At 46.2% G+C, this 18,428-nt stretch overlaps 1 protein-coding gene across 7 annotated transcripts in view; it reads right to left on the bottom strand.

The window, feature by feature from the left end:
• Window positions 1–18,428, bottom strand: part of RPTOR (regulatory associated protein of MTOR complex 1) — a 408,568-nt gene that overhangs the window by 167,464 nt on the left and 222,676 nt on the right. For all 7 annotated transcript variants that reach the window (XM_009191419.4, XM_003913544.5, XM_009191423.4 and 4 more), the window contains one exon: window positions 1,143–1,202. In XM_009191419.4, the coding sequence (XP_009189683.1) occupies window positions 1,143–1,202 (60 nt within the window). The remainder of the gene's footprint in view (window positions 1–1,142; window positions 1,203–18,428) is intronic.

Genomic DNA, 18,428 nt, shown 5'->3' with positions numbered 1-18,428 from the left:
CTATCTGTTTAGCCTTTGGAAACAGTCTTTTCAGTCACAGCTTGCACTGCTTGGAAAGCCTCTGGGCACTATGCTCTGTTAGGTACCCATGCTGGGGAGTGCTCACTTAGCACATCTGATAGACCACTCCACATCAGGACCAGCGCAGCTTCCCCGGCCTTCCTACTGGCCACACGGCCATGTTCCACGGCGGGAGTGAACCACGATGGAGCTCACCGTGCCCTCGTGAACGCTGACACATAATATTTTGTATTTTTCCCCTGATACACAAGGCAAGTATGTTTTCACAAGAGAAACTTGGAAGTGGGTTTGCTTTTCCTGCCTAATTTAGTAAATTCAGGTCCTAATATTAAGATACAACTTTGTATATTAAGATGTAGAAAACAATTATCTTGCATGTTAATTCTAGAAGAAATGGGGTTCCAAGCCAAAGGGTTTAAAATAACTCCAAAGTTCTTCCATGCTGCCTGGATGACTCAGGATGAGTCACGATGAATCCGACGCACAAACAAACAGAACAAGGCAGTGCAGGCCACGCTCCGGGTCCTGAGACGCCACTTCAGATCCAAAGAGATCACAGTGAGGGACAGACAGGTTGGCCAATGGGACCGGAAGGATTACGGGAGGCAAGTGCCACTGACTCTTCATGGGAGGCCTGACTAAACCCCGTCACTTCATCGCTCAGGTTCTGAAATCAGTTTGCCCTGAGATAGTAAAATGGAAATTGGATGGAGACAAGGGGGTAGGGGATGGAAAGTTATAGAATATTAAAGCGACAGTTTCAGAAAATAAGGTAAGAGCTAGCTATGATCTAGCTGCCGTTTCAGTGGCAGCAGAAATGATCTGTATGCGAAGTGGTATGTTCTTGTATTGGCTTAAAGTCTGGAGACTTTTTAAATGTTCAAAGGAATCCAGCTTTTTATTATTTTTCTTTTCATATGGCCCATGTTTGGTTATCTCCTGCACTAAGCCCCAGTGTGACAATCACAACCACAGCCTTAATCAGAGAACAAAAGAACACAGCCACATGAAAGGGAACATGCCACGCTGATAGAAAGTACTTCTGAGAAGCAAGAGCCTTCAAAAAGGAAAAGAAACTCATCAGCTCCAGAGAGCCACAAGAGCTTAAAAATCCTACTTACTTTTCTATCAAATCCAGTGTGACACCAGGCACCAGACTGACACATTTCTGCATGCAAAACCTGCAGAGAAAGAAAAGAATGTATGTGAATGGTACGAATGGAACAGTCACCCAGGAAATTCAACAGACCTGCAGGAAAAGGAAAGAGTTAAAGGTGGGGACAGTGACTGCCCTGGTGAACAAGTACACTCGGATTTCCTTAATTCGGCAGTTTTAGATTTGTAAAGAAAATTTCATTGCCATCCTGTCAAGGCGCGAGACTACAGAGCTGCCACAGTGAGTTGTCAGGAGAAAGGAGAGGAGCCATTTGCAGCCACACGAAGCCCAGTCCCTGGAGAGGAGCGCCGAGATGCTTAATAAAGCTCAGTCTCCAAACGAGATGCTGGAGTGGACTGGACTTGCCACTTCTTTCTTTCTTAAGGAAGTGAGCTGGGGAGCCTGCTGGAGTAGAATAAATGAGTAGCCTTAAGGCACACAAAAGAAATGCAAATGCAATTATGTCACGTTCATAATCATAAAATCCTACAGGTCATAGCTGGCTTCATGTCTGAGGCAAGTCCATCCTTAGGAGTGCGTGTGGAGCCGGACAGGCTTTCTCTAATGTGGCGCCAACGGGAGGTAGGGAAAGCATCTCTCCTCCCACCCAGGCTACTGGCATACAGTGGGGCAGAACCAAGGCCTCAGAGTAAAAAGCCAACACAGTATTTTTAGTACGAGAAATACAAAATGTTTAATTCACCTACTTTTAAAATTAAGAACAAATAACACACCTTAAAAACATAATGGCAGGTGCAGAGCAAGCACCACATTTCCAAAACACACTCGCGGACTGCTGGCTGGAAGTGAGTGATGGAAGAAGCCTGGAGAAGGACAGTAGCCCAGGGGAGGGCGCAGTACAAGGGTCAGGCACTTTCGGGGGAGACGTGGAAGTGACTCCTCTATGGGGAATGGCGGACCCAGGAGGACACCCATAGCAGTGGGATAGGAAATGGGAGAGGAACTGAGAGATCCAGAACCAGGATGACAACGAGCCGGGGTGTGAAGATGGTCTCACTTCTGCAGCCCTGCAGGGCGAGGGGAGGCTGAGCTGGCCGTCCTGGACCCCAAGCACGGCTGCCAGCCACGCTCACTCTCTCAGGAAGTGATACCTGGCTCAGCCCGCAGAGAGGAAGTTATATTCTTGGTGGTGGCTGCAGTAGTCAGTGTTTGATTGTTCAAAGAGCCGAGAAAATAAAAGTGAGGCCCGCGTTTGCCTGAAGCTAGAGAGCAGCCCTTTCCCACGGCGTCAAGTGTCCTGTGTGGCCCCGATGCTTCCCCGAGCCAGTCCGTGCCACTCTGAGTGGTCTCCTCTGCTGGCTTCACTTGCAGATGCTCTCCTCGGCTGTGCCCAGACACCTCTGCACCAGCGCAAATACATGCAGCTCCTATGGTGCTCCCAGGCAAACTAGAATTTCTCTGTGGATAAAAATGATCTACAGGAAATGCATTTTCAAATCTGAGTCCTATGCGAACCATGCTACTTTGTCTTTTTATCCATAATGTACTTATTGACTGGGATTTCTGGAGTCCAGTAATGACAGAATCACTTATATTAACTAATCCTTTTGCCAATAATGATAAGCTCTGGACAAAATATTCAAAAGCCATTTGAAAATTCTGAACAACAAACAAATGCAGGCAGGAACTGGAAGGGCCGTGACCCCTAGAAAACGAGAATAACTCTGGATGAATCACCTTCATCTGGCTTTTCCCAGGGGTGCTCCTCACTCACACGTCACGTGGCGGATAGCATGCAACTGAAAGGCAGCAGCCTTACTGGGCTGAGACCACGTTCAAGGCTGCCAGGATATTGCAGGCAAAAGCCCTAGGAAGACGGGAGCCAAAACCCGCATGTAAACCTTCCCCAAGTCGGAGGCTGGCTCCTGAAGGGCACACACACAGGATAATATTCCCAGGATCCCCGTGGAGGACAGCAGGAAGGTTGAAAACGCAGAGGAGAGATTTTAACATCTGCTTGCCACTGTGAAGACAGAGGAGATCAGGTCCTGCCAAATTACAGGGCTTGATCACATCTGAGGCATTCCATGGACACCCCAGAGGGATTACGAACCGCACCTTAGAACTAAGATCAAGGCCAAAAGAGCCTAGTCCTATAACCAAGCCTCTACAAGACCAGTGTTAACTGCCCAAAAGAAAATAACAGAATCTAGAATGTCTACAATGCCTCATCCACAACAGATAGTATACTATCTAAAATCAAGAGAAAAAACCATCAACAAAAACAGATTCATAGTTGGCCAGATATTGGAATTAGACAGAGACTTAAAAATTATAAAAATAATTATTGGCTGGGAAATAAGCATTATTATAAATTCACTGAAAATATAATGTTCCCTTAAATAAAAAATTAAAATAGGATTATCATGCAACTTTATTATAGTATGGCTATACGAATAAGAGTAGCATGCATAAATCAGTCATTTCGTACACAAACTTCGTTTTAGCCAAAAATGTAAATTATCTTTATACCAGAATTGCTAACAACTGGTTTCACGTTTTACACGATTTCTTTCATTCACCTACATTAGAGTGTTACTGAGTAATGAAAGGTCAAAGACCGGGCAAAGGCAGAGGTAATAAAAATGGCTCAAAAAGTCCATAAAGCTGAATATGATAATATAACACAGCTGATGCTTACTTGGTGCTTATTATTTGGTATCATTGTTTATGTCTTTTATACTGATTTTTTTAATCCTCACATTCTGTGAAGTATTATGATACATTATATAGATGAAGAACATCATAAATTAGGTACATTGTAGTAAAGATCAAGAATATTAAAAAGACAATGAAAATACATACAAAGCTTCCAGAAAGAAATAGTAGATCACATTCAAAGAAACAAGAATCAGATTAACACAGGATGCAGGAAGACAACGGAGTCGTGTTTTTATTTTTATTTATTTATTTTATTTATTTATTTTTGACACAGAGTCTCGCTCTGTCACCCAGGCTGGAGTGCAGTCATGTGATCTTGGCTCATGGCAACCTCTGTCTCCAGGGTTCAAGTGATTTTCCTGCCTCAGCCTCCTGAGTAGTTGGGATTACAGGCTCCTGCCACCACGCCTGGCTCATTTTGTATTTTTAGTAAAGGTGGGGTTTCACAATGTTGGTCAGGCTGGTCTCGAACTACTAACTCAGGTGATCCACCCGCCTCAGCCTCCCAAAGTGCTGGGATTACAGGTGTAAGCCACCACCCCCAGCTGATGTTTTTAATTTATTAAAGAAAAGTAAGTTAAAACCCAGAATTTTGTATCCAGCCAAACTGTCATTCAAATGTGTGAGCATGACAAAAATACTCTCAGAGGCACATATGGCCTCAGAAGACTTGTCACAAGAAGACTCATGAGGAAGACACTTGCAGATGACAGGCTAAAGTTAGAGGGGAGAAAACTCCAAGAGACGCTGGAGGAGATCTATGAAGTGATGATGACACATAACCTTGGTAACATTTGTAGTTGTCTTAAAATGAAAAGCAAAAAGGTGGGGGCGATATCCATCATAACCAGGATTGAAAACCTACATATAAATCCGCAAGAGCATTAAAAATCCGACAGAAAAATGGATGAACAGACATCTCAAAGATGAGGACATACCTATGGCCACTGAATATGAGGAAATGCTCAACATCATGCGATATCAGAGAAACGTGAATCAAGGCTACACGAGATATCATTCTAAACCTACTCAGTAAAAATGTACAAGAATGGCAATGCCAAGAACTAGAAAGGACGTGGCTCATAGGCTGTCTCCATCACCACTGCAGGAGTGTAAAATGGCACAACCACTGGGAAAGCACCTTACCATGATCCCTTAAAACCGAACATTCCTATACACTATGATCCGGCAACTCTGCTTTTCAATACATATGGAATTCTTGCATGTGTTCAAAAGCACACACAGAAAAGAACGTTCAAAGTATCACCGTTCATAATAGCAAAAATACAATACAATACACCAAAGCAAAGCAAAACAAACAAGTAAGGGAAGAAGCTGGAAAAGCTCAAGTGTCCATTAAGGAGTAGCAGGTGCACACAGTGTGGCATATTCGCAGAGTGGAATGTTACAGGCAGTTAGAGGCGGGTACTCTAGCTAAACACACATGGATATGGAGGAACACTAGCAACACAAAGCTAAGTGGAAAATGTCCACATTCCAACCAAAAGCATTTTTTTTTAAAAGAGTCCTGAAAATCACATTCAGCACTAAAGCCTTTAATACATTTAAAATCTGAAAGAAAAGTAATGGTTTTAATGAACGCACACAGATGCATAGTAGCAATTTAGAAAGGGCATGGAAGGGATGATGAGCCCGGCACTCAGGGCAGTGGTCACAGGGCGGGGGTGGCAGGCACGTGCGCATCAAGGGCCCTGTGTGGTGAGCGCAGGTCATCATCAAGGTCTGGGTTTTGGTTGGGTGGTGGTTTGGGGAAACCCATTATGCTATAAAAATACCTGTTAACTAACTACTTAAAAGGAGGCCAAATATGGACTAGTGATGAGTGTGGCATGCAGCAAGAATTATGACTGATCCAGGCTGGGTGCACAAACAAGTGGCCTCAAGATTTCTATGATGTTAAATTAAGTTTCGCCTAAAGGCTGCCTCCGTACATGTTTTACATTTGGCCTAATGGTTCCATATACGTGGTGAACCGTAACCCAGCCTGATGTGTAAACAGCGTGGTCTTGTGACAGGCAGCTGAGTCTCAGATTACCACCAACAGCCAACTGTTCAAACCGGGCTCAAGCAAGGCAGACCCCCCGCGGCAGCCAATCCAGCTGCTGCGGCTCCTCCATTCTCTGGAGTCACTTTCCTTCCTGCCCATGAAGGTATCCAGCCACATGGCAGTCCCGGAGTCGCTCTGAACCTATTCTGGTTCTGGGGCTGCCTGATTCAAGAATAGTTTTTTGCTCAATTAAACTCTGTTAAATTTAATTTGTCTAGAGTTTTCTTTTAACAATGAAGAACAAATTAACGTTCAGCTCGGTAACCTTGTCAAGTATCATACAAGTAACTATTGAATGCTGTTTTCATTTTTGAGAATGAAAACTCCTTTGTTTCCTCCTAATTAAAAAAACTCCACATGTATTTACCATAAAAAAGTGAAAAATTTGTATAAACCCACCATGCTGAGATAGCTTCGCATTTGCATATTTATCTTTTATACAACACTGAATCATGCTGGTTTATTTTAGAATAAAAGCAAATGGCGGTCACTACAAAAACCCAAATCATACAGACATGTGTCACCTAATAGTGCGTCAGTCTAGCCTTCGCTCTCCTATCCCACTGTGCCGAAGCAGCCTCTGTTATGACCTTCAGGACTTGGCCCAGGCATAGACAGTCATCCCTGGGGGACTCGTTCCAGGACACCACCACCCACCCCACCTAGCCACTCCTCCCCACGGACAGACGCACTCTAAAAACTCCTGAACAAGGACAGCTTCCCGGTTGGAAGGTGAACACATGATGTGCTGGAGTGTGGCACCCCCTGCTCTCGCCAACATGCAGAGCCTCCCGTTCTCTAGTGGTGAAGACATAAGTGGCTTCCCTGGAGGTCTTGCCATCAGCATTCCCTGTGCAGTTCCACAGCAAAGGAGAGGGAAAGGCCCTCAAAACCCATCCCCATCATGACTGTCACTGTCATTGTGAAAGCTGATCATACAAACTGGATCAGTCTTGTCACACCCAACTCAACCAGAGTCAAGGGGCCAGGGGAAAGCACTCGGGCCACAAAATATTCCTCGAGGAACGCAGTTCTCTGCCAGCCTGGCCGCTGAAACTGCCTGCTGTCACTTGACACCAGTTTTAACTAATGGCGACACAACCTGCTGTGACTCGAAGACTAGTCTCACCCACTCACCAGTCGGAACTTACCAGCTCCCCAAAACCTTACTCGTGTCAAAGAACCTTCTCAAAGAGCAACGCGAAACACTTCTCCTCTTTAAAAAACCTCCAACCTTTTCTTTGTTCATCAAGATATACTGAAGCCCACCTGGTCTGCCTGTATGCCTTCAACTGTAAATCCTGCTTCCCAAACAAAGTGTTTGACATTTAGAGATTTACCTCTGTATTTTATTTGACTGCGACTCCAGTCCCAGCCATCCCTGCTCATCTGTAGTCTTTGGTAGTTGCTTTTCTGTAACCTGACCAGAGCTTTTCGTTGTAATGAGTGGGACAGAGAGGCTGTAGGTGGCTTACTTCACCTCGGCTGGCACGTGAAGTCTCTAGAATTTACACTGATGAAGGTGTCATTGAAGCTTTCACAGACTTGTGTATTTTAACCTAGTCATACAGAGACACAGCAAACTGCTGGAGGGGTCTGGCTTTAAATATTCTTTTTCAAAAAAGTTATTTTTGAATATAGCTCAAAGTGGCAATAAATACACAATTAAAAGTAAAATAGCACTTTGGGAGGCCAAGGCGGGCGGATCACCTGAGGTTGGGAGTTTGAGACCAGCCTGACCAAAATGGAGGAAAAAAAAAAAAAAAAAAATACAGCATTAGCCAGGTGTGGTGGCGCATGCCTGTAATCCTAGGTACTCAGGAGGCTGAGGCAGGAGAATCACTTGAACTCGGGAGGCGGAGATTGCAGTGAGCCGAGATCGCCCCACCGCACTGTAGCCTGGGCAAAAAGAGCAAAACTCTGTCTCAAAAAAAAAAAAAAAAAAAAGTAAAATAGGCTGGGCACAGTGGCTCATGCCTGTAATTCCAGCACTTTGGGAGGCTGAGGTGGGCAGATCACCTGAGGTCAGGAGTTCAAGACCAGCCTGGCCAAAAAGGTGAAACCCCATTTCTACGGAAAATACAAAAAATTACCTGGGCGTGGTGGTGGGCGCCTATAAGCCCAGCTACTCGGGAAGATGAGTTAGTAGAATTGCCTGAACCCAGGAGGCGGAGGCTGCAGTGGGCTGAGTTCATGCCATTGCACTCCAGCCTGGGCAACAAAAGCGAAACTCCATCTCAAAAAAAAAGTAAAATCAGCCAATTTCTTCAACTCTCAGCATTTCATTTAATCCAGCAGGTTAAAAAAAACCCCAAAGAACTAAACATCCCCACATGAAACTAATGTGCCAAATCATGCGATATTTGTAACTAAATTTAAAAGTAAGTGGTTTTTTTGGCTCATGCCTGTAATTCCAGCACTCTGGGAGGCCAAGGCGGGAGGATCACTTGAGGACAGGAGTGTGAGACCAGCATGGACAACACAGTTGAGTCCCTATCTCGACAAATAAGTTAGCTGGGCGTGGTCAGAGGACTCGGGAGGCTGAGGCAGGGGGATCATTTGAGCCCAGGTGGTTAAGGATGCAGTGAGCTATGATTGTGCCACTGCACTCTAGCCTGGGTGACACAGTGAGACCCTTTCTCTTAAAAAAAAAAAAGTATGCCTTTCAGTATTATTAGAAGAAAACAGAGTAGAAGTGACTTTCCTAACTTGCGAACGTTAAACAGCTGCACTTTGTAATGTACAGAAAAGCTTACTCTATTCAGGAGCTTCTAGGCCAGTAATCAGGACAAGATACAAATTAAGTGCAAGAGTTGGCTATTTCTTAGTTGCCCTCCGTGCTACAGAAGCAAGCTAGCAAAAAGGAAAACCAATTATTCCATTAGTAAGAGAAATACAGATGAACACCTCATCTGAGCTTTCTGCCAACCAACATAATGAACCGATCCCATCTGTCTTGTTCTGCGCTACAGCCCCATTGGCAGAGCTGGCTGGATGTCGGAGGAGCCCCTGAGGCGCCTGTGGGATGCAGGAGCCTGGCCGGCAATGGAAAAACACCTTCCATGGGAACAATGCTAATTGCAAGGGCTCTGCCATTTGGGTGCAGAAGACATTAAAAAGTTAAGATAATTTGGTTATAAGGAAAATGTCAGTTTTTTAAAAAAGAAATGATTATTTAAGTGTTTAGGTGGTAAAACATCATGATGTCTGTAATTTAGCAAACATACCCATAAAAACAAAACAAGAGCAAATCATTGTAAAATGTAGGTGATATAACATATACAGAGTTCGCTTCATCATCCTCTCAGCTGTTTCACAGAACGGTTGAAAACTGTCGTATAGTAAAAAGTGAAAGGGATGGGGACAGAGACGAGAGAGAGGGGCAAGAGAGTGTCAACACAGGCACCCTACACTGATGAGTCAAGTCAGGAAATCATTTAAGGAAGCCACCTTCTGTTTTCAAAGAAGGCCAAGACTGAAAGGCAGGCTCCTTGCCTCTCCCTTCTCCACTGTCCTTGAGATGATCAACAGTTGGCACAACTTTGCAAAAGCAGAAAAAACCAACTCTTTCCTAAAAAGGTAAACCTCTTCCACGGAGGTAATCATGAGCGTCACCCACAGGAAACACACATGCAGCACACAGCAGGCTTCCACCTCCCCCAGTAGCTCTGGGGTGCGCCTTGCCCTGGAGGAGCCCATTTACGGCCAGCTCGTTTGGGACAACTTCAGATTCTCCGTGCTCCTTGGCCTGATTCAAATCTTAATGTGTTTTTACCTAAGAAACTATCAATAACATGGACTGTGTTTATACTACATACCGACAGAGCTAAGATGGGAGTAACACCCAGGTTGCCCGAAGGAAGTCAAGCTGAGTCAGGAAGTGGGACAGCCACAAAGCACTGGAGTTTCTCACGTGCAAATGCCTGCAGAACTCCGGTCCTCTCACCCCGTGACCCCTTGAGAGCCAGGGCTGCTCAGTCCTAGTTCAGTACAGAGATTCCATGACTGCGGTGCTGAGGAACAGCTACGGGGCAACGGCTGGGGCTGCCATCCTCAGAAACCAAGGTGTTCCAGGATCAAGGGAAAGCGTGCCTGATGGCAAGAGGGCGTTTCCCGCTAAATACACCATTTATTTGCACATGCGACTGCTGGGTCCTCACCCATTCTTGTCTGGGATGTAGGATGGCCTTGTGGTAAACCCATAAAACTCAGTTCTTTAAAAACAGGTGATTCTTTTAAATTACAAAGAACCAATACTTCAATGATGCATCATTATGTATCTTTCCTGCCGTCTGATTTGTTCTTTCTATATAAAGAAGCTGTGCCCTTGACCCCTAGCCTTCCCTACATCCCAGAGTCCACTGTGTCAATTTCCACGCGCATTCACAGGGTGGAGGAAACACGGGCCAGCCAGAAACCAGCCGCTGCCTCCGCAAACGGCCAGGAGGGTGCTGCAGCAGCGCCAAAGGCTCTCCGCAAACGGCCAGGAGGGTGCTACAGCAGCGCCAAAGGCTCAGCACTTACTACTCAGTGACGACCCCTGAAGAGCTGACCCCACGTGAAACACAGGCCAGCGACATGCTGGGCGACTGGTGCTGCTGCAGGCTCCAGGGCTGCCTCGCGCGGCTCATTTTAGAATCAATCAGTCCCTATGACAGGGACGAAACCGAGGTCGCTGCACAGCTCTGACCCAAAGCCAAGACGTGACTCTCTTCCAAAGTACAAGTGAGAGAAGAGCTCAGCTAGGAGAGTGCTAAACTGGGTTGGAGAGCAAGATAAGCCACACACAATCACAGCTCCTTCTGCAACCCAAAGATCAAACAAAAGACCCTCCGGTGCAGTGCGGGGGCTTCGCTGGAATAACACAGACATTAATTTCTCTCGTCTTCCCATAGCAAGAGGCCTCTCCCTGTAAGGAGGTTTCTGAAAGCTAGAGTTGGGATCGAAATGTAGTCAAATGGGCGGTCCAAGCCCAGTCTATTGAGATTCGATCTCGCGTGAGATTTTACTCCAGAAGAAGCTGCCAGATGGCTCGGCTGTTGCCGAGGTCCCATGCGAGACAGCGTGGCAAAATGTACTCTTAAAAATATCCACAAGAAGGGGCCCTTTTTGAGTAAGTTCTGTGTATTTGAGACTTCGGAAAGTTCTTCCTATTAAACATTTTGAAATCTTTTACCGAGTTCCTTTTCGGCAGCACCAGGTCTAGCTCCTCGGCGCCCTCTGGGAAGCAGAACCGCGGGGCAGCCACGGGGAGGATGCGTTGTCTTGGGGTGGCAGCCACGAGCTGACCCTAAGATGAGGGAACTGAAGGCAAAGCTGAAGATTCTGTTTGCCAATTTAAAAAATCCCTCTAAGTTATCTTGTCAGTGAAAAAAATTAATTATAACAAAAAACTGAAATGCACACTCCTCCATCTGCCTAAGCCCTCACCCTTCCTCCTAGCTCACACCAGGCAGTGTCACCAGAGAACCTGAGAAAGATTCAGACTATGGCCACGACATCGCCCTCCCAGTTTAGATGTGTGTCATTATCCTTCTTGTCCTGGATGGGAGACAGTTGAGGTTCAGAAGGTTCTGAAACTCACCCCTGGCTACCCGGCTGACTAAGTGGCTGGGCATAAGAACCCTCCTCTGCACCCAAAGACCACAATGGGTGGGGGCGACAGGATCCTGGAGCATCTTAGCCAAGTCAAAAATCACACACAAGTGTATGCCCCTGACAACTGAGAGAGCATGCTCAATGCACTGACAAACTCAATTACGGAAATCCGAAAGAAAAGAGGAAGACAGTTAAGGTGAAAGCTCATAAAAAGAAAGGAGGAAGCAGAGGCCATGTGAGTGAGGCCCCAGGGTGGGGGGGCGGGGAGGGGGGAGCTGCAGGAGCCACCTTGCCATAGGCTAAGAAGGAACTTACTCTGTGACTCTTTACAACTCACCTGATGTGTGTGCAAATTCCTAATACGTAAAATAAAGGCAATCTAAAAATAGCATAAACGGCACAAATATGAAAAGTATATGTATCTCAAGTCACGGTTCTGTTCCGACCAGACAGCACCCGTGTGCAGCAGCCCTGCCGACATGTCTTCCACCAATCCCCGTCTAGCCCAGGCCGCCTCTGACGGTCAGAGGGCGTCAGTAGCCGTTTTTCCCAACAGACGAGTTCAGAATCTGCTAGAAACAAACCACTGTCTATCCAGTTGTCCTCCTAAGCATTTAAACCGTGGTGGTTTCCGCACCCAATATCTAAAATTAAACAGACTTTTTGTTCATCCCTGTCTCTCGCTGGTCCCTGTCCTCCTAACACCCAAGTTCTCCCTTTCTGTCTTCTCCATTGGTGGCTCCAATTATACTTAGGGAAACTGAAACGCCCAGAACGTGATTCTGAAATTCACTGTACACAGGATTTCAACTTCTTGTGATTGGGACATTTATCAATTAAGTCGTCTGGTAAGAACCAGATTTTTGATCCAGCTGCTTTATGGGCCATGTGCCTGTGCCCATTAACTTACTAGAAGCAGATGGACACGATGAGAACACCACTGTTGAAGGCTACTGAGCAGAAATCCAGCCAGAGGCGTGGAAAACGTCCACAGGGAGTGAGTTTCCGGCAGCAGATGAGAGTCGCAGCGGCACGGAGTCGGGCCAAGGAATGGAGCCTGGATACCCTCGGCTCCTGCAGAGCCTTAAGCCGCCGCAAAAACAGGGGGCTAAGGAAGAGCACCCTGAGAACGGAGCTCACTCCTGGCATTCTGGGGGCAAACGAGGGAACTCACATAGATTTTCCAATTAACTTTGAAATGTACACTGTGTTGTTCAACATGCCTGAAACAGTTTGTCCATGAACTCCTGAACTGGGTGGGGGGTAGGAAACTATGCCAAGAGCTGGTTCAATCTGTCCCCCTTGCTGCTTTTATCTGCTTGCGTTCCTGGTCTACAGTTTCGACGCTAGGTCAGCAGCCTCCAGATACGCGCCACTGAGAGTCTCTCCCAACTGCCCTTAAGAGGCAGATTCCGCAAGCAGATGAACCTCACTGTGTGGAAGGGGCAGCACCTGCGGTCAAGGAATTTCACATTTCTTTTTTTTTTTTTTTGAGACGGGGTCTCGCTCTGTTGCCCAGGCTGGAGTGCAGTGGCACCATCTCGGCTCACTGCAAGCTCTACCTCCCGAGTTCACGCCATTCTCCTGCCTCAGCCTCCTGAGTAACTGGGACTACAGGCGCCCGCCACCATGCCCGGCTATTTTTTTGTATTTTCAGTAGAGACGGGGTTTCACTGTGTTAGCCAGGATGGTCTCGATCTCCTGACCTTGTGATCCACCTGCCTCGGCCCCCCAAAGTGCTGGGATTACAGGCGTGAGCCACCGCGACCGGCCAGGAATTTCACATTTCAATGTCCACAGGAAAACTCCAACTGTGACGGAGTCATCTCCCTCTTCTGTGACGTCAGTGCACGTAGGCACAGCAGAAGCATGAGGAAATCCACACGCTGCCTGTGCCGAGGAGCTCCTCGCCGACTACAAGTCTCTCTCTTCAGTTCCCCTAGAAAGCCACGGAGGCGCCCACTTTCACAGGACAAAACAGTGCCTGCTGACCTGGCCAGAGCCCTCAACAAGACTCCAGACAACGGGAGGAAACTGAGAGTGAACTGGTTCTTATTTTCATTTACCTTATGGCCAATTCTGGTGTTTTTATAGGAAGAAGTTTGTATCACTGAGTGGAAAGGCAGCTTATGGGAGCACACATGAGCTCGAGTCCTCATGCCTAGTCCCACAGGACCATTCAGCGTGGGGTCTGTGATGAGGCTGAGGACAGCCAGGGGCTCAGAAGGTGCATCTCAGCCCACGGCTGTGCTTCTGTATCAATTAACAGCACGGCTTCTCCAGTGACTATGACAGGTACAAACTTTTTGTCTTGGTTTTGTGCTAAGCCACAAAGACATGGTCCAAACACATGGCAATGTCCAGTCCACACCAGCACACAGATGTCTGGTTCCCCTCCAAGACAAACAAGAGCAAAATGCACTCATGGGTGCTGCGGCCACAGACACCACACGTGAGGTGTCACGACAGTTGTTCTTCTTTCTCTGAGGTCTCGTGATTTTACTGTCCGGATCCTCAATCAACATTTTATTCTTTTAAGAGATAAGGTCTTGCGCCACTCTGCCATGTGGGCTGCAGTACAGTGGCATGATCTCAGCTCATGGCAGTGGTGAACTCCTGGGCTCTAGTCATCCTCCTGCCTCCTTCTCCCGAGTAGCTGGGACCACAGGTGCACCACCATGCCGGGCTAATTTTTTGAAGAATGTTTGGCACAGATTGGGTCTTGCTATGTTGCCCAGGCTGGTCTCAAACTCCTAGTCTTAAGTGAACCTCCTGCATGGACCCCTTGAAATGCAGAATGACCATTCTTTAATCATGTGAGGTGTGTGGAAAATGTGATGAAGAAAAACACAACAGAATTAAAATGGAAGGAAAACTTTAGAAAGACTATTTCTTTGTGATTTTTCTAACTGCTCTTTCAAATGAGATGGGTAAATGACTATTCCAAAGGGTGCCAAGCATATAAACAGCTGATGATTTTCCTTCTCCAGAGGTCCTGGATTGCATTTAGTTTAATAAGGAAGAGCATACGATTAGGGGAAGCAGTTTCATATACCCTGAAGAAGGTTAATTTTCTATCTGACATCAATTTTTATCTGTCATTAACATCAGGATCCTAATAGCTGCTCCCAAGAGCAGAGAAGTCACTGGTCCAAGCATCTTGTGGCACAGAAAGAGTGATGCAGTGTGATTTTAAAGTAGTGTTGGTAATTTGATTAATCCATGAAAAACAATACTTTTTCAGAGTTGTTATATGATCATCAAACTAAAATGGCAAACTTTTATGGAGTAGACACAAATGCCCTTAAGTTTTGTCTTTTCCCAATTTGATAAACTGTATAATGAAGTAACATTGTATCTAACCCCAGCCACGGATGGTCCCTACAAAGAACCCTGCTGGGCAAAGAGCTCCTTCCCTCTTCAGCCTCTGGCATTCACCTTTTCTTTATACAATTCCAAAGTCACGCCAGCAATACATCTATTTCTGTCATTTCTGCAGAAGACATTCTCAAAGTTAAAAATAGATCCAAAGTTCAAGCTATGCTTATTTAAGACATCATCACACCATTTACAAAAATGAACAAAATGGACCCTAAATGTAATAGCTAAAACTATGAAAGTGCTGGAAGTCAGTGCAGGTGTCAAACTTCATAACCTTGGATTAAGCAATGGTTTCTTAAACATGACACTAAAAGTACAGGTAACAGCAACAACAAAATAGATAAGATGGACTTTACCAAAATAAAAGAAAAAACGTTCCTACCTCAAAGGACTCCATCTCAAAAAAAAAAAAAAAGAAATAGGCAATAAGCCCATATAAAGATGCCTGATGTCGTTAGTCACTAGGGAAACGCAAAGCAGAACCGGGAGACACCACTTCACACACAGCCGGACGCTGGGACCAAGAACACCAGAACCGGGAGACACCACTTCACCACAGCCGGACGCTGGGACCAAGAACACCGGAGACGCTTTCTCTAGTCCTGCTTGAATACTCAAGTTTTTAATAGTTTTCGACCACATATTTAAAATTATCAGTCAATTTGGAAATAACATGAAACCAGGTGACCTTTCCTGTCCCTTCCTCCCACACTGGCCTCTGCTCCCCCTTCACTTTATTTTTATTTTGATTTTTTGGAGACAGAGTCTTGCTCTGTTGCCCAGGCTGGAGTGCCGTGGTGCGATCTCGGCTCACTGCAACCTCTGACTCCCTGGTTCAAGTGATTCTCCTGCCTCAGCCTCCCCAGTAGCTGGGATTACAGGCGCCCGCCACCACGCCCAGCTATTTTTCGTATTTTTAGTAGAGACGGGGTTTTGCCATGTTGGTCAGGATGGTCTCGAACTCCTGACCTCAGGTGATCTGCCCGCCTCGGCCTCCCAAAATGCTGGGATTACAGGCGTGAGCCACCGTGCCTGGCTTCCCCCTTCACTTTCTAATAAATAACTCAGCACTTGGGTTCACCAAAAAGATTTGGTCCAGATGTCACTGTGGGGCCTTCTCTGTCTCTGGCCTTGTAATGCTGGTCCTTTCTTGCAGTCACGTACGGGACCTACAGGACACAGTCTTTCCCCAGCAATATGCAAAGTAGGGAACATTTTCTCTCAGAAAATAATGTTGTGTTGAAAATGGCACTTTCATATTGAAAATGGCACTTTCATATATGTGTGATTTGGGGCCGTGTAATTAGAGCAATCTTTTAGTAAAGAAGTTTGGCAGGGCCAGGCACAGTGACTCACGCCTGTAATCCCAGCACTTTGGGAGGCTGAGGTGGGCAGATCACGAGGTCAGGAGTTCAAGACCAGCCTGGCGAGTATAGTGAAACCCCATCTCTACTAAAAGTACAAAAACTAGCTGGGCGTGGTGGTGGGCACCTATAGTCCCAGCTACTTGGGAGGCTGAGGCAGGAGAATCGCTTGAACCCAGGAGGCAGAGCTTGCAGTGAGCCGAGATCACGCCACTGCACTCCAGCCTGAGAAGACAGAGTGAGACTCCATCTCAGAAAAAAAAAAAAAAAAAGTTTGGCAAAAGATACCAAGAGCTATATATACTTTGACCTACTGATCTTATTCCCAGAAATATATTCTAAGAAATAGTCCAAAATGGCCGGGCGCGGTGGCTCACGCCTGTAATCCCAGCACTTTGGCAGGCCGAGGTGGGTGGATTACGGGGTCAGGAGATCGAGACCATCCTGGCTAACACGGTGAAACCCCGTCTCTACTAAAAATACAAAAAAAATTAACCAGGCGTGGTGACGGGCACCTGTAGTCCCAGCTACTCGGGAGGCTGAGGCAGGAGAATGGCGTGAACCCGGGAGGCGGAGCTTGCAGTGAGCCAAGATTGCACCACTGCACTCCAGCGTGGGCGACAGAGCAAGACTGCATCTCAAAAAAAAAAAAAAGAAATAGTCCAAAATAAGAAAATATTATTATTTTTTTCTTTTAAGAGACAGGGTCTCACTCTATTGCTTCGACTGGAGTTGTTTTTTGCTTTTTAAGAGGTAGGGTCTTGCTATGTTGCCCAGGCTAGAGTACAGTGGTGCAATCATAGCTCATCATAACTTTAAACTCTTGGGCTCAAGTGATCCTCCCATTTCAGCTTTCCATGTAGCTGAGACTACAGCTGCATGCTACTGTGGCCAGCTAAGGAAAGACGAACAGGAAAAAAATCCTTGCAAGCACTATAATTTTATAAGAAGGAAATGATTAAGTAATACTATCTATAAATGTGATGGAATACTAAATTTGAAAATATCAGTAGCAATATAAGTGATCTTCAGATTTAAAAACAATATGAAATACATAAAATTCCAAATAAGTAAAATTATGTGCATATATGGAGAAATGTATGAAGAATATGGAATCACGAAAACAGTGGATTCTGGGTAATTTTTCTTTCATTTCTTCCTTTTCATTGCTTACTATTATAATATTGTTTGTGCAATAAATTAAAAGAGAGCAAAGGCTCCCTCTGGGGTTCTTACAATGATGGGTATTTCTGGGTCACGTGGTTTGAGAGCCAAACATGTGGGCTGCGTCTGTTTTTCACCCTATGCCCAGCGATGCTGCACCCTTACGCCAGCACTTCTGCGCGGAGAATCAACTTGATCTTCGGTGGGAAACCACGGCTGGCTCTGCCCCCTGGCTTCTGCTGCACTTTAGTATTTTCAACATTCTCAACTACCCCCTGAAGCATCTGAGAAGAAGAAAACAACTCAAGAAGCCTAAAATCAAGGTAAAGAAAAGAGAAGACTAGGTGGGTGTGGGGGTCACATCTGCAGTCCCAGCACTTTGGAAAGCCGAGGTGAGAGGATTGCTTAAGGCCAGGGGTTTGAGACCATCCTGGGCAACATAGCAAGACCGCTACCTGTTCAAAAGAGAAAGAAAGAAGACTAAGAACAAGGAAAGTCACAGGAAGAAAGGAGAAAAACAGCACAGAGAAAATGGCTGAAAACAAGAAGAAAGTCGGAGTAAAAGCCCTGCAGAAAAGGCTTTCCCATCTTCTCCACTGCAGGAAACAGGTGTTCTGCCTTTGGGTTGAAGCAGTGGCTGGAAGCTCACCCCGCACAGGGCACGCAGCCCCGGGCTAGGCTTGTCGGGTGGCTGAGGGGCCAGACTTACACCAGGAGGATGCAGACAGCAAGACAGCAGGGGCCCGACAGACACAGGCCCAGGAGCCCAAGGGAGGAAGGTGCAGAGACCCCGCCAGACTGCACACAGGCGGGCCCGTGGAGGAAAAAGCCGCATTTTAAAGCAAGCAACTTAATTACCTGAAAACCTTCCACAGTAGAGGGGCAGAGAAAGGGAATGATGAATGACTTGAGGACAGACACTGTGTCCGCATCCTCCTTGATTTCTCTGTGGCATCTTACAGTCCCCTGCACACAGCGAGTCCTCAGGAAACAC

This window comes from Papio anubis, chromosome 17 (genome assembly GCF_008728515.1).
Source record: "Papio anubis isolate 15944 chromosome 17, Panubis1.0, whole genome shotgun sequence".
In the NCBI taxonomy this organism is placed as follows: Eukaryota; Metazoa; Chordata; class Mammalia; order Primates; family Cercopithecidae; genus Papio; species Papio anubis.
Note: the sequence above shows the minus strand (reverse complement) of the source record. Positions and strands in the feature narration are given on the sequence as shown.